The 22,500-nt window shown below is 47.3% G+C and overlaps 3 protein-coding genes across 5 annotated transcripts in view; 2 read left to right on the top strand and 1 right to left on the bottom strand.

The window, feature by feature from the left end:
* The window catches only part of LOC142988623 (interleukin-1 receptor-like 1), a 9,907-nt gene extending 2,739 nt beyond the window's left edge, over positions 1-7,168 (top strand). The window contains exons 4-11 of one of the 2 annotated variants that reach the window (XM_076137841.1): positions 1-139; positions 457-522; positions 1,155-1,263; positions 1,451-1,593; positions 1,880-2,014; positions 2,820-2,984; positions 3,700-3,845; positions 4,121-7,168. The exon at positions 1-139 is cut by the window's left edge and continues 12 nt beyond it. In XM_076137841.1, the coding sequence (XP_075993956.1) occupies positions 1-139; positions 457-522; positions 1,155-1,263; positions 1,451-1,593; positions 1,880-2,014; positions 2,820-2,984; positions 3,700-3,845; positions 4,121-4,369 (1,152 nt within the window). In that variant the 3' untranslated portion in view covers positions 4,370-7,168. The remainder of the gene's footprint in view (positions 140-456; positions 523-1,154; positions 1,264-1,450; positions 1,594-1,879; positions 2,015-2,819; positions 2,985-3,699; positions 3,846-4,120) is intronic. The other variant, XM_076137840.1, reaches the window with a different exon arrangement.
* A 6,233-nt stretch (positions 7,169-13,401) lies between these two features.
* Positions 13,402-20,652, top strand: LOC142988617 (putative ribonuclease ZC3H12C). Its single transcript, XM_076137835.1, has 5 exons — positions 13,402-14,676; positions 14,853-14,992; positions 15,106-15,340; positions 15,705-15,811; positions 15,919-20,652. The coding sequence occupies exons 1-5, from the start codon at positions 13,895-13,897 to the stop codon at positions 17,367-17,369; spliced, it is 2,715 nt and encodes a 904-aa protein (XP_075993950.1). The 5' UTR covers positions 13,402-13,894; the 3' UTR covers positions 17,370-20,652.
* A 315-nt stretch (positions 20,653-20,967) lies between these two features.
* LOC142988616 (radixin) overlaps positions 20,968-22,500 on the bottom strand; it is a 19,282-nt gene continuing 17,749 nt past the window's right edge. For both annotated transcript variants that reach the window (XM_076137834.1, XM_076137833.1), the window contains 5 exons: positions 22,484-22,500; positions 22,214-22,374; positions 21,890-21,982; positions 21,551-21,757; positions 20,968-21,393 (listed from right to left, as the gene is read on the bottom strand). The exon at positions 22,484-22,500 is cut by the window's right edge and continues 114 nt beyond it. In XM_076137834.1, the coding sequence (XP_075993949.1) occupies positions 21,229-21,393; positions 21,551-21,757; positions 21,890-21,982; positions 22,214-22,374; positions 22,484-22,500 (643 nt within the window). In that variant the 3' untranslated portion in view covers positions 20,968-21,228. The remainder of the gene's footprint in view (positions 21,394-21,550; positions 21,758-21,889; positions 21,983-22,213; positions 22,375-22,483) is intronic.

Raw genomic sequence — 22,500 nt, 5'->3', positions numbered from 1 at the left:
CTCCCAGGCAGCCATGAAGTCAACCTCAGAGTGAATAACGCCACTAAAGCTGATGAGGGCGACTACTTTTGCATTTGTACATGGAAACACAATCACCGTGTGTACAACTCCTCAGGCTCCACAAAGCTGGAGCTGAGAGGCGAGTGAACATTTACAGCCTTTATGAGGACATTTTGTACCGTTAATGGGTTCTTAAGTGAAGATCGCATTCTTCTCTTAGAGTATATAGAGTCTACTTTTCACGCTGAGTACATTAGCTGTGTTAATCTGTGAGTATTCTTTTAAACTGTAGTTGTTTTCTACAAAACCTTAAAAAGTGATAGTATTGACTAAATGAGACATATTTAGTAAAGAGTGAAGTGATATTTCTGTAGGCTTCCGCACTGTCACAGGTTAAAACTCTTGGATGTTAGACACAACAAGAGAAATGAAGGAAACATGATCTGTGCTTCACAGAACCTGCTGCCGTCTATCCACCACTAATCATCTCTCCAGCCAATGAGGAGCAGCTTGCAGATGAAGGTAGGACAGTCAAACATAAAGCCGTTGCAGTGCAGCTATCTAGGTCAAAATCAATGTAAAAACTAAAAGCATCTGTCGGCCTGGTGGATCCTACCACAGGACAAACTTACAAAAACATCTAAACAACATGAAGATCTCTGCTACTGATGCTCACAGTGCGTCAGACTTCAGGCATGGAACGAACACAGATAAGCAACCTGCAGCTATCAAGACTCGGAGGTGACACAGCCAAAAAACAACAAGCCCAATGTGGTTAATGATATGCAGGTCTGCAGCCATATCAGCGCCTCAGCTTCCTTTAGAGCAGATAAGCTTCTTCTTCCTGAGCTGTCACTTCCCAGAGTTGCTACATACATGTACACTACCAAGAAGTCTGCACTTAGCCACTGATGTCGACACACACGTGTCAACGTCAAGTCCTTCTTGCTTAATACTGAAATACTATAGAAACTCAATCAAACCATCATCTCTGCTAGTTGAGATGCTGAAAAACCACTAGTTCCCTGAAGTTGGTTTACTTGTAGTGACACTTAAAGGAGTGTGAGTCTGTGGGTCACTAAATTCCAAACGGCTTTATTCACAGCTGGACCATCAAAGACTGGACAGTAAATTGTTCCTTCTGTTGCCTTCAGGCTCCAGAATGATCCTGAACTGCTCAGCTTTCTGTGGGAGGAACGTGCGGGAGTGTAGAGCTGAATGGCTGGAGAACGGGATGCGGGTCAAAGGTCAAACGTTCAAAAAGTAAGTGTGATGTAGAGCAAGGAGTTAAATGGACTCTCACATGGTTAAGAATGTACAGTAAGCTGTCTGAATACTTTACTTTACAAGACTTGTTGATGGATATGTGATCATTGTAGTTCCACTTAGCTGCTCCAACTTTTCATCGTACATTTTGGAGTTTTTCCTATAACATACTCTCTTTTGTTAGCTTCACGGAGAAGCAGAAGGTCATCTTCACTGCAGTCCTGACCATTGAAAGCGTCTCAACTCAACATTTCCAGACCAAGTTCAAATGTTTTGCCAAGAACCTTTTCACCTCGACGTCTAAAACTTTAACTCTAAAGCCCAGAGGTCAGTCAGGATGAAAGAAGCTTTAATATCTTTAATGTCACTCCCTGTTGTCCACCAGAGCAAGATTCAGCTGCAGAACCCTCCCCTCCCCCATACACACACACATTCAGCAAAAACAAAATAAAAAAAGACATTTGTGACAGTTTTCACGGCTCTGTAGCACACACACACACACACACACACACACACACACACACACACACACACACACACACACACACACACACACACACACACAAACACACACACATACACACCAGTCAGCCTTGGTTTCTTTCTTTTCCAGACTCCATCGTTCCACTGGTCATTGGAGGAGTGTGTGTGGTGTTCATTTGCGTGGTAGTGGCAGTGATCGTCAAGTGCTTTGCTATCGACCTCACGCTTCTGTTTAGACGCTGCATCAAGCTCAGTCAGCACGACGGTGAGGACAGTCCCAGTGACAGGTTGTATTCATTTCCCTGCATGTGCATCTCCACTACATTCTCTCTGCTGCTTCTACAACGGTTCAGGGTCCAACGTCAAAGACAAAACACGTTCACAAGTGAACATATTAGTATCCAACTGCACTTAGAGGCTTTACAGTGTGCTGAGAACAGGGTTCCATATGAGACCATTCAAAGGCCTAAGGACCTGGGAAGCATACGGCAAAGATCTCAGAACGCCGAAACAACAAAGTCCATCACCTAGCTTGCATGTAAACAACCTGAAAATCACGTTTTGAAAAAATCCCCCCCAAAAAATGATTGATTCACATTTTGGTCAAGCATCACTGGAGAAACTATGCATCATTTGTTTGGACATGGTTGCATATTTTCTTCTTCAGCTACAAATCCAGCTTCTTTCCCTCTGCAGTGGGCCTTATCAATAAGGCCCGGGTCCTCCACTGACTTCAGAACAAACCCCTGCACGTTCACTTTACTTTACTCAACAGTATTCAATTTAGTTAATTTAGTTAATTTATTGCAATAAACCCCTGCACCTTTTTAACACTTTATTCATCAGAATTCATTTAGTTAGTTTATTTCATTTAGTGTGTTTTTAATTTAATTATTCCCTAGCTGCTGTTTGTATATGTTGTTTTAAATGTTGTTCCTTGTTGTCTTTTTATGTTATCTGTACGCACCAAGGACCAGAGCAAATTCCTCTTAAGTGTTAACTTAACTGGCGAATAAAGCGATTCTGATTCTGATTCTGATGGACAAACCTCTGAACCTTTCATCTTCCAGATGCGAAGGTGTACGACGCCTACGTGGTTTACCAGGCACACAGCGCAGACAAAGCTTCTGAGGACACTCTGTGTCAGTTTGTCACTGATGTTCTGCCCTCTGTCCTTGAGCAGAAGTGCGGCTACAGTCTCTTCATCCACGGCAGAGACGACATACCCGGTGAAGGTCAGACACTCCGGATCATTGCTAGCGATGTTAATAGAGTAGTCAAATCATTTGCTTCGCTGTTTGTTATGTTAGTCCAAAACTGCTTTTGGGAGGAAATTGCTATAGTGGACAAAGTAGATCTATAAAGCATTTAGAAGTGTTTAGAAGTTCCAGATATGTTGTAGCTTAGCCTCAGTTACTGCACAAGATAATGTCACCAAGCTGTGTCCAGTAGAAGAAAGCCCATTTGAAGGTGAGTCCGTTGTTATTACTGACATACACTTATATACTGGAGTTTAGAATGTTTGGATGACACAGGTATTTTTCAAGCAGGTAATCACACACACAGACACACACACACTTAGTTCATCTGTGCCACAGGCCTGTAAAGCTGCATTATTGATGCAACACTGCCACTTGATGGGAACCTTGAAAACTGCAGCAACCTTATCCAGAGCTATTGGTTAGTACTTTCGGAGTGTACTGATTATTTGAACCCTCATACAGAAAAGGCAGTCATTCTCAGATCACTGAGATGGTACTTGGGTTTGGACTCTTCAGGACTACAGTCGAGAGTGAGAACCAACTGGAAAACATATTTAAGAGCTCTTAACATAGAGCCTTCTGCAGAATAGAGCCATTCTCTCTGACACGATGTTAAAACAGCTTTTGTTAAGTATGTACCACTCTCTCTGTCTGACCCCCCGCCCCTCACACACACGCACACACACAGACCGTCTGGAGCTGGTGGAGGCCCGCATGAAGCTGAGCAGAAGGCTGATGGTCATCCTCACCCCGGGTTCAGGGTCAGGGTCAGAGGTCCCGGACCAACACCACGCCTTCCTACCAAACACAGTGGAGAGGGGCTATGATTGGCAGGTGGGGTCTCACGAATGTAGACATTTGATTTGATGTCCAATAGGTTTTTAGCTGGGCGGGGTACAATTCTGAGTGTAGGTTAACGTTTAATACTTCATAATATTGAGAAATACAGAGAAAGACGTGGGGCAACCGTTTTCTTGAAAGGACAAAGCCGTTACTACAGTTATTATTACTCATAATGCTATTTTGACTGCATCCATTGTAGTGTTTTACAGTGTGTTACCACAAAATCTGGTCAATGTGAGGTAAGAATTGTGTTGTGGGTTTCCCAGATGGGGATGCACCAGGCCCTGGTCCACAGGGACATGAGTGTGATTCTGATCCAGCTGGGGGAGTTTTGGCCTCAGGACTACACACACCTTCCCCCAAGCATGCAGCACCTGGTTCGCCAGAGCGCCCCCCTCAGATGGCCGCAGGGCTCCCGAACCGCCACCATGTGGAACTCACGCTTCTGGAAGAGAGTGCGATACATGATGCCAGCAACACCTGCCAAGACCCAGCTACAGTGCGCCCTCATCTGAACTCTGAGGGTCAAGACCCAGCTACAGTACCCAAGCCTCACACTGAAGTTTCACACAACAATAAAATAAGTGTCCAGAATAGAAGCAGGACCACTGTGTTTTAGACAATATGTCTAAAAATAGGTTTTGGTTGAGACAGAAATATTGATTGACAGAGCAGACAAAGCAAGTTTAGAGTGGAATGCCAGCTTCATCGGTTCCCCTGAACAGCGCCCTCTATCGGTGATACTGAATCACAACATTCCAGTAAGCAAAGTAACGCCCCGAAGCAACAGCACAACTTATATCAACACATCAACACTCTGAGCTGCCATTTGACCAACTTCCGCTCAAACAAACTTAGCTTGTAACATCAGTGAGCCAGTAAAGGTTTACATGTCTCACCGTTAGCTGCGGCTCCGGCCTCGGGACACGAACCTGCGGCATTAACATCCTTGTCTGGACCCGAAGCTTTCCCGGGTTCTGGTGTTCTGGTGCTCTGCTAGCTTTAGCTGCCGTGCTAGCTGCAGGAGACGCTTTCAGGTGTTGTCGATAAACGCGTGACCGGGTTACCTGGTGCCCAAACACTGTACAGCGTACCGTGGTTTCCTTAGCAACGGCTGGTGTTGGCCGAAGGAAGATCCCATTCATTCATATTCATTCTACTTTATTTTTTGTGACAAAAAAAAAAAAGAATAAAAAAGGTTTGAACAAAGTTTAAAAGTGAAGAGTTAGTTTTCTGTATTTTACAGAAATATTGACACAAATGCAACGTAAATATGTATCACAGATTAAGATATAGTGCAAATCTAACAGGATGTACAGTTGACATCAGTTATATTCATAGTTAATCTCCACCATAATCAGTACAAAACATCATAAACCACAACCGTTATGGATATTTCACTCTGAAGCTTTACAGTGTGTGTGTGTGCTTGTGTGTTGTGTGCGTGCGTGCGTGCGTGAGTGTGTGTGCGCAGATGATGCTGCATATTCATCTATCCCGTGCTGCATATGTCCCCATGTGCCCTCTTCCCTCCTTTGCAAGCTCCAGACATGACCAGCGTGTGTGTGTGCGCGCACACGTGTGTGTGTGTGTGTGTGTGTGTGTGTGGACAGTGGCACGTTCCCATTGAATAAGAAGGGGATGGAGGGAGGGGTGACGTTTGGCCCGGCAGCTGGGAGCTGCTCCCTGCTTTTGTTCCTTCTTGACCCCTGTGACCCGGCACTCGCCTTAGTGTCTCACACACACATATGTGCACAAACACACACACATGCATGCAATTACACATTTGTCTGAATATGAACAAATAAAGTTGTGCATGCACCAACGTTTATCCAAGTACTTGATACAAATATTGGTACCTAGCTAGCACACACACACACACACACACACACACACACACACACACACACAGAGAGAGAACACACACAGAACACACGCAGCTATACCATCTCAAGAGGTCGTGCCACTTTGGGACAATCCATCATGACTTAATCAGGGAGCTGTGTGTGTGTGTGTGTGTGTGTGTGTGTATATAAGTGTAGTAGAGAGTAGCACCATAGCTGTGAATATAAATTACCATAACCTTACTTTGTTTCTTGTTGGAACGTTCCCAGATAACCCCTATCTGTCTGATGGTGTCTTTCTGGAGCAGACCTCTGACAGGAAGCTTTGCTCCAGAACCACATGAGGGACATGTTGGTGTGTGAGGGACATGTTGGTGATGCTTCCTGGTGCTCCTGTGGGGTCGCGGATGATTAATTGGACAACAGAGGCCGGAGTTATGTAGTAAATTTCACCAATGTGGCTTCCGGTTACCTCTGGATTTGTATGGCTGCTAAGACAATCCATCTCTATTACACCAGGCAGGGGCCTGTGCACACAGCAGGTGGTGTGTGTGTGTGTGTGTGTGTGTGTGTGTGTGTGTGTGTGTGTGTGTGTGTCATGCTGCCACCTTGCCTCCTTTAGTGACCCTGAGGGCACTAGGCCTAAGGCCAACCTTTTGTACTTTAGGTTCTCAATGACCCTCACCTCCCCCTCCACACACACACACACACACACACACACACACACACACACACACACACACACACGCCATGTGGTCTGTCCTTACCATAGGTAGCAGCATGTGTGGAGGCTGTTGGTTCTGTGAATTTTTGTTGCCTCCATTATGAATTTCCTTCTTTCTCTCAGCCGTATGTTGCTCTTTGTTCTTGTTTCCTGGTTGATCTGCTCTGGTCCCTGCAGCTGAGGCAGGTGAAGGGACGAGCCGCTCCTTTATACAATCAGCAGTTGTGTTTGTTCATTGGCACTCCTTCACCCTCTGTGTCCTCTTCTGTTGGAGCCTGGCAGTTCTCCCTCTTCACAGCACTGGACTTGTTCTATACTCCATACATGTTAATGCAGAACAATCATAAGAAACTGTGAGGCCAACTTCTACTGGCTGAAATCAAATGAAGTGGTGTAAAACCACAGGGACAGATAGTAGAAATGGGCACAAAACAACTCATTTATGTTTCCCTCCTCTGCTAAATGATCTCATTCCTCTGTATGAGTGTGTCTGCTTCAACAGAGACAATTAGCACAAAGCACTCTTTCTGTCCATATGTATATACTGTATATGTATGTATGTAAATTAAACATAGTTAATAGCACACAGACTGGAGTGTGTTTGGGTTCCCTGTGTTATTGACTGCAGTTTTCTTTATCCCTGCTTAGATTGTCCTACATTTCTAACTCAACACTGGCTAACAATGTCTCTGTGTCCACTCAGTATACATTCAGAGGGACAGGACACATTGACACACTGATGCTTGTTGATGCTTCCATTAAGGGAATAAAGCAAAGTTTAAAGCATCATGTGAACTTTGTACTGAATCTGTTAACACTGAGTGGATGCAGATTCACAGAAACAAAGCTAGATTACACATCTATACATTTATTTATTCGTGTCCTGTCAGCAGGTGGACGCTCTGTGATTACACAACACATCACACATATACAGAGAAAGGCAGAATCCTACCAATGCTGATTCAGGTCCTGTAAACTCGCTGACCGTGTGATCAAAGATTGGATTGAAAATGAAATCCAGAGTGGATCTCAGGCCAGCGGTGGTCGGCTCGTCCGCTGAAAGTCTCCATATGTTTCCTGCTGTGTTTGAGATAGAAGTGTCGGATAGGTCACACAGAGCGGCTCAGATTATCTGAGGCAAACAGCAGCTTCACTGGGTCCTGCTGGGCTCGCGACAGGGAGGAGGACACCTGTTTATCCCGCGACCAGGAGCAGATGGTCCGCGAGGATCCTTCTCCCCGAGGGGAAAACGTGTCAGCTGAGCCCCAATTAAGGAGTCACTGTGAGTCAAACAGGGGCGAGGACGAGCGACTGAGGCAGAGCGGTCTGATCCTCTAACCACTCTGATGGAATAAATGAGTCACCAGTTGACTGAGAGGAGTTTGAAATGCTTGTAGAGAAACTCTGCTGTTGTACCGCTGCTGCCCCTTTTATACAAATCCCAAAATATTAGAATTCAGTGATAATGTATCAATAAAAATATTGATTGAGAATATCTGACGAGATGGGAAAGTCAGTTTTGCAATTTCATGTTGAATTTGACTTTTTTTTGTCAACTGAAACCGATTCCAACATGTAAATGTTATAATCTGTTAAACTCTCTGTCTTACTCTTATTAAAGGCCTGTGCCTTTATGCATCTGATCTGCACCTGTGCCTTCATCACAGCACATACATACACCTGACCTCTACTGTGTGACCACGTGCTACCAGTTACCAACTATACAACTACAGTGGGCGATGCAGCATTACATCCACATACAGATGTGACACACCTGGCACATGGCCTCACAGGTGTGTGTGTGAGGGGAAGCAGCTGGAGGTCACTGTCAGTCACATGTTGTACTTTATTAACTCACAGTAAGTAGACTTTGATACACACGTACCGATTTCGTTTGCATTATCTTGCATGTATGAATAATTAATTGCCTTAATCACAACATAAGAGGAGGAGGAGTTTCAACAGGCATGCAAGTGTAAGTGACATCATACATCTGGATAAGGAGCACACAAATCAGCAATTTACTGATGAACTTCCATGTTTCCTCCCTCAGAACCTGCAGAATGCTTTAATAGGTGCATCATCTGAGTTGAAGATCATATCATCAAATGAAGTGCAGGCAGGCTGGATAATGTGTCTGAACACGTCCTGTCAGTATTATGACCTTTATCCAAGATTTGCATATAAGAGGTGTTAACTGTAATGGAAGCTCCAGCCAGCAGGCTTGAAGGCCTGTGCCTGCCTGTTCCACACACACACACACACACACACAAACATCATCATATTTATTTTATTGTGAAATGTTCCTGATGCTCCTGGGGTCACGCAGGTCTCAGAGCGTGTGACGACGTGTCTCTGCTTTAACGCAGATCACAGTAAAGTCTAGGAAACAAGGACATCGGCCTCTATCATCATCATGTTAGAGGCCCTGTTTGTTCAAAACAGATAAGAAGAAGGCTAGACATCACTCTCTCACACACACACACACACACACACACACACACACGTCTCACTTTCCTGTCTCCACCAAAGCTTCTTCTGCTACTATACACACCAAAGTCCCAACCCCAAACATAAAAAGGGATACTAAGATCAGCTATGACAACCCTACCCCCACCACACACACACACACACACACACACACACACACACACACACACCTGTGCACATACAATCCTTTTTACTGCGATCAATACAACTCTACAGGTGATGTCTCAGGCTGTGCTATATTCTGTTCTGGCGTCTCAGGCTGCTCGCTGTAATCATGGTAACGCACTGATAACAGACAAAAGTGAAACCTTGTGACTTCCTTAAACCATTGGATAACACAAATGTGTGTGTGGGGGCAAACCTGAGGAGGGAACCGTCGCTGCTCTCCGTACCCACAGAGGAGCGGCCCGGCTTAGCCCATGTGTGTACGTGGTGATGTCAGCGTACAGACGCCTGATGGCAGTAAGTGGATCAGAGATGTTGAGTGATGTTGAGTCGCAGCGAGCTGGAAATAAAAGCCATGAGTAAAATTACAGTGCTAACATCCAGATGGGGGCGCTCACAACTTTGACGTAATGTGTCTCATTGTTTGAGCCAAGCACCCGCCCCCTACAAACTCACACACACACACACACACCAGCAGCAGCCCCCCCCCCCCCCCCCCCCCCCCCCCCCCCCCCCGAAACAAAGAGGTCAACAGAGGCCGCGGTCCCCAGTGGGCCAGGTGTTCCACAAGGCTCATATTCGGGGTCCTGTCCCCTCCCCACCTCACTCTCTCTGTTCATGTATCTATATTTGTGTGTGTGTGTGTGTGTGTGTGTGTAATGGCCCTGAGCCTGGTGTGTCTGCAAGCAGCTGCCCGCCGCCTTTGTGTCCCCCTCCCCACCATTGTCAACACACGCCTCCTCGTCCATTCATGGCTCAAGCCCGGCGGATGGCCTGGTGTGTGTGTGTGTGTGTGTGTGTGTGTGTGTGGAGGGGGTAGGGTTGTCATAGCTGATCTTAGTATCCCTTTTTATGTTTGGGGGTGGGACTTTGGTGTGTATAGTAGCAGAAGAAGCTTTGGTGGAGACAGGAAAGTGAGACGTGTGTGTGTGTGTGTGTGTGTGCGTGTGTGTGTTGTGAGGCTCCTGCCTTCCTATTGGCCAGTGGGCAGACTGGGTGTGAGGAGAGGATGGTAGATCTCTTACAGTCCATCTGTTCACACTCACACTGCTGAATGTGCCTCACTGCACTACTGCCGCTCTAGCCGGGGGTCGCTCTGCTGGGACTGCTGCTGCTGAAGTCGCTCTGCCGGGGCTGGAAGCTTGCTGCTCTCTTGACTCCTGCCTGGATACACGTTTCTGTTTCAGAGAGGAGTTTTGTGAGCGGCTCTATCTTTGGCTGAATTCTCCCTGAAGCTCGTCTGACGTGCTGGAATTACCAAAGTTGCTCTCGGAGGAGCGACGGCAGCTGCTCTGTGGTAAGTTTGGCTTGATTCTCTGCTGTTATGAATGTACATAGTTCAGATGGAATCAAATCGGTCCTTTGCTTAGTAATCTAGTGAGAAACTCCTACCTGGCCTTGAGCTTTGGCTGAGTCTTAGTAAAGCTTCTGACCTGAATTCACTTCACTCCGGTCCAACTCTTGATTCTCTGTCCTGTTAAGGTTTGTGGTCCTAAACTCACTATAACTGTCTTCTTATGTTCCCTTCACCTCTGCACCTCGCTGTTAGATTAAGACAATTAAAGCATTCACATTAAAAAGAATCCACATTTGACCAAAGACCTCTGGCTACATGTCTGAACGTTTACTGAGGGAAACAACAAAGGTTCATATCTCATGAGTGTGACCTGTGTGTTGGCCTTATTGTGGTGTGTGTAGTCACAGTGTTTAGCTCCACAACAGCTGGTCTGATGGGAATGATTCCAGAGCGTCTGTGCTGAGGTTTCTGGCTGCTCTGGGCTGAAGGATGAGCCTGTGTGATGCCTGCTTAACAGAGAAACGGAGAATAGAAGGTTCTGATATTCTTTCTGTTCTAAAGAGCGAAACTGAGTTAGGACCACTGGACCGTCACCATCAGCTGAGAACCTTTACACAGAACCAACAGGACTTAACAAACAGTAATACATGGAATGACTTAGAGCAGCACTATCAGAGGTTTGGAACGTTATGGAGAGACTACAGCAGGAACACGGGACACAGCTCAGGAGGACAAGAGACAGACAGGCAGATGGACAGGCAGGCAGGCAGACAGGCAGAGTCTATATGACCCCATAGGAATATTGACCACTGTAATCTCTGTACTGCAAAGACACCAATCATGTAAAATAACATAATAATAATTTCCTTTTCATCTATCATCATATTGGTGTATGGCAGACAACCTGCCAGAGAAGCAGACAGTAGTAGTCTCATCAGCTGCTCATGTTCCTTGTGTGGTAAGGAGATCAGACTTGTCAGACTCCACATCAGGGCTGGAGGTCATTTCTTCTTCTGCAGCTTTCTGAGTGGTTCAGTTCTGAAGCAGCGACACGAACCTGAGGGTGAATCAGGACACCACCAGTTGCAGCAGAGCAGAAGAGGAAGGAGGAGAGATTGGATGCTTTCAGGGGGGCCCCCTGTGGCTTCAGTCGGCATCTGTTGTCCCCCCCATCCCCACCCCCACCTCGTTCACCATTTGTCCCCTTCCCACCTCCTCACTGGTGCGTTCAGGCTCCCCCTGGACCAAGCGCGCCAGCAAATGGCAGCCATGTGGGGCTCCTGAGGGAGCGGTCAGGGTCTGGCCTCAGGGGAACTCACTGCAATGTATACCCCAAGCACCCCCACACCCACCTCAGGACCCAAGGGGACTAACCCGGGACCACCACACACACACTTAGACACACACACACAGAGGGCAGGAGTGTTGCAGGCCGGCTGGGTCACCAAGGTCCAGCATCTGCTCACTGGGATGGGAACACGCTCACAGCTCTGGGCCCTCTGCAAGATGATCTATAGGTCTACTGACTGATCTAGAAGCAGAGACTGTGAGTTTGCCTTAAGTAAACTCAAGAAAGCAACGAGATGCTGTGGGAAATATCAAGCTAATTTCGCGTCATTACCTGCAGAAGCTGAGTGCTAGCCTGTGGTTGTGTGTCTAATGCATTGTGGGAAAGGAATCACAGGAACGTCTTCAGGTGCTCAGGATCTTACCTTTGTTTCAGACCAAGGAATGGAGCGATTGACTGAGTGTTCACATGTGCATACATGTAGGAGAGCAGATCTGTTGGTCTCAGCTCAGCGTGGAGCAGAACCTGAAATGTTCTCTATTCTTTGCATTTCGTCCGTCTATATATTTCATCATATCTCCTGTATGTCAGCAGAGATCTTCATGGTACAACAGGACAAAGGTCCCTCTCTTCTCTTCACTCTGTCTGAGCTGTTTAGCTGCTACTCCAACTTTGGCTAGCAGGTGTAATGTTCATGTTGGACTTGGACACCAAACGTCCAGCAACTTCTCACCAAAAATACAATTTGGAGTAATGGGCTGTGATTCTGTGTTCCTGCGTTCCTGCATGCACACACACACACACACACACACACACACCCACACACATACACACACACACACACACCATACTAGTGATGAACTTCTCCGTGGTTTGAAGAAGGAGATGTTCTCCTCTTCTCATTCTGCATCTCAGAGGATAATATTGTACTTGTTACTCTTCTCTTCTCTACTTTAGAACTTTTTAAAATCCAAATGTAACCATAGCTTGTAGCATTAGCTAAACATCAGCATTTCCTTCTCTTCCTCCCTACTTTCCTCCCTTTGGCTCCTTAGATCCCTCCTTACTTTTACTTCTCTCACCATATTTACACTGTCACTCTCATATTTCTGCTGACTCTTCTGTCTGGAAATCTGTGACAAAGACTGTGTGTGTGTGCGTGTGAGTGTATGTGCATGTGCATGTGTGTGTGTGTCGGGGGTCAGGGGGTTTAAATAGCCTCAGCCACCGTCTGTGCACATCGCTCAGGCCGAGCGAACAATGCGACCATCGCAGGAGGACAGATTGGGTGGCAGCTGCATTGTTGAAGGACAGCAAGCCAGACACACTTCTCCCCCACCTCACCCATCCCCCACCTAAAGACACACACACTCACACACACACACACACACACACACACACACACACACACACACACACACACACACACATGCTCACTCTCGCTCTTTTCCCTTTGTGCCTCTTTTGTTGCGAGAGGACTAAATTATTCCGGCTCTCTTGTGGCATTAATGGTGACAAACAGTGGTGCGGCAGCTTGGACGCTGGGGGTCCGGGCATTAAGGGGCCCCTGCTTTCCGGTACTTGGAGAAGAGATTCCAAGACCTCGTTTCAGCGACAATGTGTGCATGTAAGCTGAGGATGACGAAAAACATGTTTGGAAAGATTTTTTAACATGTCATATAGAAAGAATTGCACAGATTCTCAATCAATTCAACCGATCCTGACTGAGTCCCTTTGTTCTGTCACAAACCCCCCTGGTCTTCATGAACCTTTGGGGGTTACAGAGTCCGATAAAACGAGTCAACTTCCCGACTGAGCTGTCTGACGCTCAGTGAGTCAGCACACTGCAAATATCCCAGCAGCCCTCTGGCTACAAGAACAAAGAGCAGAAGGCAACTCATGGCCTGAGTGATGTGGACAGAGGAGATGAAGCATATGTCCACATCTTTGATTGTTTGCATCAGTTTAGTCGTCTTGCACAGTGTGAGCACATTAATCATTTCAGCTTGAGATGTCAGATGGGTTAGGGTACCGTGTTTGTCTGGCCTCACTTACCTTCTGATGTACTTATATACCATGTGTCTGTCTGCCCTCAGGAAACTAACCTGTCACTTACTGTCTCTCCCTCCCAGGAATCCTAAGGGAGCTGTTAGTTATTAGCAGTAACAGTGGGGTCGGTCAGGTGCCTTGGAGGTCTTGGCGGGCGAAGGGCTGGATGTATGAGACGGCTTCATGGGCCTGAAGGACCATCTGGAGGATGGGACAGGCCGCATCCTCAGCCTGGGGCTGGATTTGGACTACCTCCACGTGGAAGGCACTGAGCGGCAGGTCTGCCTGAGCGCTGGAAGGAATGCTCATCATACAGGAGCCCTGCAGGCTGGAGAGAAGTTGGTGGAAGGGCAGAACAGCAGTAACAGCAGCAGTGGTATTAGCTGCAGCACTCATTCAAGCTGTAGCAGTAGCAGCTGCAGTAACTTCTCTGAGGAGAGCGCCATCTCTGACAGTGAAGATGAACGCCTCCAGAACAGCTCTGGATCTGAATCCCTAAATCCTCACCAAGATTTGCCTCACTCCTCCCCTCAGGAGTTTTCCTTGGTGTGCCAGTCAGTCAGGCTTGACCTAGAACCAAATGTGTGTCCAGTAGACCCCCCACAGCTGGACACAGCACCCCCAGCTGACCCTGTAACAGACTGCCGCACCAAGGTGGAGTTTGCTCTGAAGCTGGGTTACTCTGAGGATCTGGTATTGCTGGTGCTGAGGAAACTGGGCCCAGATGCACTCATCAATGACATCCTGGGAGAACTGGTCAAACTGGGAACCAAAAAAGAGATGGAGCAGCAAGGAGACGGAGGTGGAGGAGGCTCAGCTGTCTCCCGGTCTCCCTTCTCCTCCCTGGCTTGCTCCTCTTCCTCCACCTCCTCTCTGGAATGTCGGGCGCTTTGTTCATCTCAGCTGCTGGACGATAAAGAAAACCTTCGGCCTGTTGTGGTAGATGGCAGCAATGTGGCCATGAGGTGAGACAGACGAGTTTCCGGCGAAATCAGATGTAAACATCTGCCTGATTTGTACTTTGTTCTCATGAAGGAGAAACGCTCATCTTCTCAAAAGTAAAGTTCGCATTAGGACACAGGACCCTGGTTCATATATTTATACTAACCACCTATCAAAACACCTTCTTCCACCCTTGCAGTCATGGAAACAAGGAGGTGTTCTCCTGTCAAGGCATCCAGCTGGCTGTTGATTGGTTCCTCGAGCTTGGACATCGTGACATCACTGTGTTTGTTCCAGCCTGGAGAAAGGAGCAATCCCGACCCGATGCTCCCATCACAGGTAACATCTGAGTGTGTGTGTGTGTGTGCCTGTGTGGATGTCTTTTCCTTCTCATATTGGTAATTGTTTCCCATATTTCACGCACTTCCCTCTCACTGTTTGTCTTCCTTCAGACCAGGAGATCCTTCGCCGGTTAGAGAAGGAGAAGATCCTGGTGTTCACTCCTTCTCGCCGTGTGCAGGGCCGCCGGGTGGTGTGCTATGACGACCGCTTCATCGTCAAACTGGCCTATGAATCAGATGGCATCATTGTCTCCAATGACAACTACCGCGACCTGGCCAATGAGAAACCAGAATGGAAGAAATTCATTGATGAGCGTCTGCTGATGTACTCCTTTGTCAATGACAAGTAAGGAAGAGAGTGACCAGAGAGGGATTTATATTTATATGCAACACTGAGACTTAATTATGACTTCTGGGAGATTTAAGCGTCATTTCACAAAATCATCTCATGAGACTTCTAAAATTCCAAGAGAGCAAAGCTACATCTCTCAAAAATCCTCTCAATAGTCACAGATCATTTGGGATTGTAAAATGTCCATCAAAGCTCAGCCTGTCAGGTCTGTGTGTTACACTGAGCCTCATGCTTTGTTTGAGTGTTTGTGTGTCTATGCCTTTATCAAAGAGTTTTCAGTGTTTTTTGGTATAATGAAGATGTTCTGCTGACAAAGTGGCACTAATGATGTTGTAATAACTTATATTTACGTATTTAGGTTCATGCCACCAGATGATCCTCTGGGTCGCCATGGGCCCAGTCTGGAAAACTTCCTGAGGAAGAAGCCAGTTGTGCCTGAGCACAGGAAGCAGCCATGTCCTTATGGTAACTTATACAATGATGTACCTTCTACATTTCCTCGTCTAGTTCAAACTAAGTCACCATACAATTCTGTCATTCAGGAAAATTTACCGTATTGTTTTACTCATCAGGGAAAAAGTGCACTTATGGCCACAAGTGTAAGTTCTACCACCCTGAGAGAGGCTGCCAGCCCCAACGCGCTGTGGCTGATGAACTCCGAGCCAGTGCCAAATTTTCAACAGCACCTTCCAGAAGCCTGCTGGAGGATGCGCTAATGGTGAAGAGCCACCCAGGAGGTAAAGCAGAGGCAGACCCCTGTCATGGCCCCCCAAAGAACCCGAGTCCGCGTAGCTCCTATGCAGACCTCATGGAAGACAAGCTATGGATCCAGCCCAAAGTGGAGACCCGCAGAGGAAGCAGCAGCAGCAGCAGCAGCTGTAGCAGCAGCATCCTGGGGAATCCTGCACCAGGGGGCCCCCCTTCTTCAGCAAGCCAGGATCGATGGGAGCACCCTGGGGGAGGCTATGGTGCCAGACCCAAGGCTGCTGGAGCTTCATGGCCCAGCCAGGCTCAAAGCTACAACAGGTGCAAGTCCCCTGACCCAGGTTACAGCACCTTAGTAAAGTCTTACTCCAGCCTGAGTCTGGTGGTACCTCAAAGCCCTGAACGTTTCTGTCTAGCTGACCTGCAAGCTGGATCATTGCTATCTGACGGCGATGGCAGTGTCAGCTCTGACTCTTTCTCCCCTGAACCAGTATTAGACGATGGTCTGAAGTGGCACCATCGCCACCATCACCATCACCACTGTCGCAGCCCGTACACTCAGGCTGCTGGCCATGCTTCCTCTGATCTACGTCAGCACGCTCCTCATGGCTATCCTCTGCCTCAGCCACTGCGCAGACCACCTGTGTTTGGCTCAGAAGACCCTCCATCTTCTCTCCCCTCTCACCCTGCACATCCCTTTAAGCCTTCAGCCTACCTCTCAAGTCACTTTCAACTTCCCTCATTGGGCTACTTTGGAGAGTACACAGCTCCTGCAAAACCTCCACCCCAGACCTCCACTGCTCACACCCACTCTCAAACCTCCTCTGTGGGCCACAATCTGCCAGGCTCATATTGGCAGAAAAGTGGTCTCCAGGACCCCAGAGTCTACAAAGGATCACCACAGCATTCCAGGGTGAGCTACTCGGGAATGAACCAACAACCACAGCATCTGGCCAACTGGGATACCCACTACCAGCAGCCCCCCGAGCCTTGCTTTGATCCGTTTGTCTTCCAGAACCTTCTAGAACCCCAAGACAAGATCTGGCACTCTCCTTGGAGCAGACGAGCTCCTACATCATCATTGCAGCTTCCTCTTCCAACCAACAACAACCCACCCAGCCACCCGTCCTCCATTCAGCGCCCAGAGCCCCCTGGCTTGGGTCGTTACCAGGACCTGAGGGAGAGGGTGTTTGCCAATTTGTGTGGCATCTTCCCTCCAGATTTGGTGAGGGTGGTGATGACCAGGAACCCTCATGTGAACGATGCCCAGGAGCTTGCAGCGGCCATTTTGAGGGAGAAGTCACAGCTTGGTTACTGAGTTCCTTTCATCTGATCTGCGCTCCAATTTGCAATAATCTCCATAGTTACTCTTCGCCTGGATTTGCCTTTAAGACTAAAGCTGGTGAGGTCATGGACTGCTTATAGCGCTGCCAGATAGTGAGACTGAATACAAGCAGGAGCAAAGGGTGTTGTCACCACAGTTTCATAGCAGGGAAGATGTCTCATTCATTGTAATGATATTTTCGTAAAGGGAAATCCCAAAGCTGCCACGTTTCTATCAGTATGTCTGCTATTACAGCACTTACGATCAGGGTAGTGTGTCTATGGTAAGGTGGGGTGTGAGTGTGTGTGTGTGTGTGTGTGTGGGAACACTCGTGAGCTTACAGAGGCGTCCACTGTGTTTCAAAGGGTGACTGTTGTTAATCTGAATTTATTATTTATTTGGTACATTTTAATTTATTTTCTGTTGTTTTGTAATATTCTGTTTCTGCACTTTCTTTTGTTGCTTTTGTTTTCATTTTTGGCAATCATGTCAGTGTGGGAGGAGAGCTCACACACACTGAGTCTGAGTGTGATTCTAAAAACAGAACAGAGCCAATCAGACAAATCCACAGCTACGTCTCAGTGTGTTCCTGCTGCGCTCTGAGGTGGAAGCGGCTCTGTGGACACTGGCAGGGCGTCTTTCCTCTAAAAGATGTAGGGTCAGCAGCTGTGGGGAGTTCTGTGGATTTCCCTTGTAGGGAAGTGAAAGCAGCGGCACCCACAAAGTAAGTCTGCAGAAAGTCCACTTGGAAACCCCACACAGCTGTTTGCTTCTGAGTGACATCGGCTTTCCTCTGGCAGGAGCCGCAGCTGTCACTACTGATCTACAAAGATTGATCCAAAATCTTTTTTTGCATGTTTACTTGCATTAAATGTATATTGCCACCTAAAACGTCCCACAGAGTTCAGACACATTCAGTTCAGACATTTTTTTATTTTCTTACTTTTTCTGTTTTAATTTAAACGTGTTAATTTATTTCTGTTTTTAATGTGTGTGAGAGATTGTGTGGGTGGTTACATTGAAACACAGAGGAATAACCACTAGAGGGTTTTTGGAAAAGAGGCAGATCCTTTGGGTTTACAATAGAAAAGAGAGTTACTTCACAAACCAGCAGCTCTGCTAACATATTTCTTAAAGCAGGAAGTCTCACTGGTGGAGTTGAACACTGACATGTAAACACCGTCATGTAAGCCAAGTATGAGCGGCACCATCGTCGGGAAACGCAGAGCAGATGCAGAAGTCACACGGCAGCCATCTTAAAAGTGTCAAATATGACCCTGGCCTTTGTCTTTGCTTTTCTGCCTTAAAAGCTAAACACAATATTCAGCCTATTAAGCTCCGCCTACTCAGGGTGAACTCCATCAATGAGATCATTTGTGTTTCTGAAAAACTTTTGCAAACGTTTGCCCGTCTGGCACCAAATGGAACCCGAGGATGCCTCTCTCGCTTTGTTGATACAAATTGTATCCTATTAACTTAAACAAGATCATTGTTTTATATGAGAATATTTATACAAAAGAAAAAATGTTTCGAGTTGAATATTAAGTATTGTGGCCAAATGTGTCACCTTTGGTACTGTTGGTTTATATTTATGACAGGGAGCTTTAGATTCTTTCCCAGCAGCATCAAATGCGTTTGTAACCACTGGATTACTGCGGTGCACAACTGAACTTTATGTTACTGTTTGTATCGTCTGTGAAGTGAAACTTTGTTAAAGTGCACAGTGTTGTCAAACATAAAAGGGAAAAATAAGAGATTAGGCTAAAGCTGCGCTAACTGAAGCTGATTAAAGCTTCTCTTAGGTTACATCAGTACAGCGGGGCCACGTTAGCGTCAGAGCTAACCAGATAGCTTCAGAGTTAACCAGATAGCTTCAGAGCTAACAAGAAATCTTCAGAGCTAACCAGAAAGCTTCAGAGTTAACAAGATAGCTTCAGAGCTAACCACACAGCTTCAGAGATAACCAGATAGCTTCAGAGTTAACCAGATAGCTTCAGAGTTAACCAGATAGCTTCAGAGTTAACCAGATAGCTTCAGAGCTTACCAGATAGCTGCAGACGCATGTAGCTTTTATCGTGGCGTACAGAGCTTCTGTCTTTGAGCAGTAGAAGACATGTAGCAGCACTACAGACCTGCTAAAGCCAAACATCTCCAGCTCACACACGCCTCTTTGTCAGCACTGAGCCCACTGAGTGTTCAGGTGCTCTGGCCCCACCCTGGTAAACATTCCTGTGGCCACACCTTTGTGCCATACTGAATTTAAGAGGGGAAATATTTTTCTATTATCATGAATGTGTTAAATATGTATTTTTGTAATTCTGTGTCATGTTGATGGGCAGAGTGGCGTCTCTGAGCAGGCCGACGCTGTACCACTGATCCTGAGCCCAGACTGATCCTGAGTCTGATGGCTTATTGCTCCATGTGCTGTGTGATGAGCCGCCATGAATGATGAATAATTACTGCCTGGACGTGTGTAATTTCCGTGGGTTTTCACGCTGCAGATTCTTACAGAGTGATCAAAGAAATGGTAGGCGTCCAAAATGAGGGATCCAAATGTGCTGTCTTGTGATTGGCTGCTGTAACGCCTCCTGGCTGCCTTTAGGACCTGCGTGCTTTAATACCACTCCATCTTTGTTTAAGAAAACCATTGAATTGTACTTTTTGTACTGAAGTCTTTCTTGTACTTGTGCGTTGCAGTGCGATGTGCGCTCTCTCTCTCTCTCTCTTGCTCTTTCTTGCTCTCTCTCTCTGGAGGGGCTCACAGCCAATGAGACGGCTCCATGATGATGTAATAGTAATGGTTTGTTGCTTTTCAATGATTTGTCCTGTTCAGGTCAACAGTGGTTAAATGAAACCAAAATAAAGACAAAAGAGAAGTTTATCCCATGAAGACGTTTCACCGTGTGTGTTATTGAAGAGGAAGAGTTCAAGGGTTTGCAGTAGAGAGATGTCCCTCACTGTCTCCCGTCTGTGTGTGTGTGTCTCTCTCTCTCTCTCTCACTCTCTCTCGCTCTCTCTCTGTTTACATTGACCCGTTGTCGAACTTTAGCCTAAATCATCACCCTGAAGAGCACGGCTGCATTGTAGGAAATATAAATGTAATCTTTATTGGGAGCCAAAATATATATTCCAACAGATTTCTCAATGGACGGAGAAGCCAGCAGTCAGTTTGTTTAATTAGCTAATTTAGTTTGCATATGTCCTTCTTAGAATGCTCCTTCTGAACATCTGACAGCCGTTCTGTGCTTGAAGTCGGTAAAAGGTGAAGCGGCGGAGTTCAAACTAGACGGCCATGAAATGAGACCAACAAAAAGTTTGAAAAGGAAATGATTTCAGCTATTGACAGAAGTTAAAGTACAGATATTAAAGCTCTACAGGCAAAAGCTTGCTGGCAACATCAAAAAGCTACAAATGGCCATTTTTGTCTTTCGGTTAAAAAGCATAAAATCAAACAATTCCTCTTTCTGCTTGTCTCTTCTGTGTCTCTCTCTCCTACATGCAGACATGTGAACTGTTCTCTTTGTACATGCAGAAGCTCAGGTTTGCTGTTTTCCACACTGATTTAGCATTGTGAGCTTTTTGGGGGGGGGGGTAGTGATGTCATTGGCCAACCGCTGCCGGGGGCGGAGCTTTGGCGAGGCTGAGGGGGAGGCGGCTAAAGCTGCAGAGCCCGTTGGCCTCTCGTTCTCCAGGGGAAGGAAAAGTGCGAGAATCAGGGTGGCAGCAGGTTTAGAGCTTTACAATGAAAGCCAGGCGTTGACATGGCAACGAGACTCTCTCTCCCTCTCTCTCTCTCGTTCTCTCGTCTGTCCTTTGCTGTCTCTGTGAGCTGTGACCCTCCCTCCCTCCCGGCTCACATGGACTCAAACTCATCGATGCGCTGCTTGGTGTTGCCCTGGCGGATCTGCCTCAGGGTTTTGTACTTGTCTCTGCCGGCCCGCACGTTCTCGGCGTGCAGCATGTCATTCTGCGTCTTCTTGGTGTCGTCGCGGGCCTGAGCCAGGTCAGAGCTCAGAGCCTGGATGGGGGAGGGGGGGGGGGGAGAGAGAGAGAGAGAGAGAGAGAGAGAGAGAGAGAGAGAGAGAGAGAGAGAGGAGGAACAAGAAAGAACTTTAATAATCTGACCTCCAGGTCCTACTGACCCAGACCCTCCTCAGGATCTCCTCCTGTTGTACCTGTAGCTGCTTCTTCACACGTTCGTTCTTCTGGGCCTCTGTGACTCGCTGCTCTTCGCTGCGGTGGCTCGTGACTCCGTCGCTGAGCAGCTCGGCACTCGCCTCTCTCATCTCGTCGTGCTCGTCGTGCTCCGGCGCCGGCAGGGACGTGATGGCCGTCTTTAGCTCCTCCTTCGTCTTCTCCAGGTCGTCTTGTGCCGACAGAGCCTGGACCAGATGATACAGCAAAATGTAACCAACAAACACACACACACACACACAGACACACACACGCACGCACGCACACACACACACACAGACACACACACACACACACACACACACACACACACAGGTTACCTTGTGTTGCCACTCTGTTGCCTCCTCTTCCTTTTTCCTCTTGGCTTCCTCCAGCAGGGCGATTTTGGCAGTGAACTCTGCTAACTCAGCCGCCTGGAAGAGAAGAGACAAGAGACGTTCAGGTCCTCTCTTCTTCTGCTGCTCATCTCACGCCTAAGAACTCCAGCATCATGATGTCATCAGGGCACCCTCAGATCCCTCAGTGAGGAGACCAGCTGGGCTCGGAGCTGTGATTGGTGTGTGTGTGTGTGTGTGTGTGTGTGTGTGTGTGTGTGTGTGTGTGTGTGTGTGTGTGTGTGTGTGTGTGTGTGCGCGTGTGTGTACCAGCTGCTCCTGGTTCTTCATCTGGTCCGCTGCCTGCTGAGCCAGCGCCGCCTTGGCCTCCTCCGCCGCCTGCCTCTCCTTCTCCAGCCGCTCCGCCTCCTCCTTCGCCCGCTTCCTCTCCTGGTCCAGCTGCAGGGCCCTGCGAGTCTGCTCCTCCAGCTCTGCGCACACACACACACACACACACACACACACACACACACGTTGTCAATCACTCAGAGGATCCCTGGCTGACCTTTGACCTTTGAGGGGCGATGAAGACGTTGGCACCTTTCTGAGCTCGGTGC

This window comes from Genypterus blacodes, unplaced genomic scaffold (genome assembly GCF_046128005.1).
Source record: "Genypterus blacodes isolate CSIRO-AG114 ecotype Tasmania unplaced genomic scaffold, CSIRO-AGI_Gbla_v1 ptg000337l_1, whole genome shotgun sequence".
NCBI lineage: Eukaryota > Metazoa > Chordata > Actinopteri > Ophidiiformes > Ophidiidae > Genypterus > Genypterus blacodes.
The sequence above is the reverse complement of the archived record's forward strand: the minus strand, read 5'-3'. Positions and strand labels throughout refer to the sequence as shown.

Coding starts and splice junctions, on each gene's coding strand:
- LOC142988617 (XM_076137835.1), top strand. CDS start 13,895: ATGGGCCTGAAGGACCATCTGGAGGATGGGACAGGCCGCATCCTCAGC. Junction 15,341..15,704: donor TACTCCTTTGTCAATGACAA/GTAAGGAAGAGA, acceptor TTACGTATTTAG/GTTCATGCCACCAGATGATC. Junction 15,812..15,918: donor GAAGCAGCCATGTCCTTATG/GTAACTTATACA, acceptor TTTACTCATCAG/GGAAAAAGTGCACTTATGGC.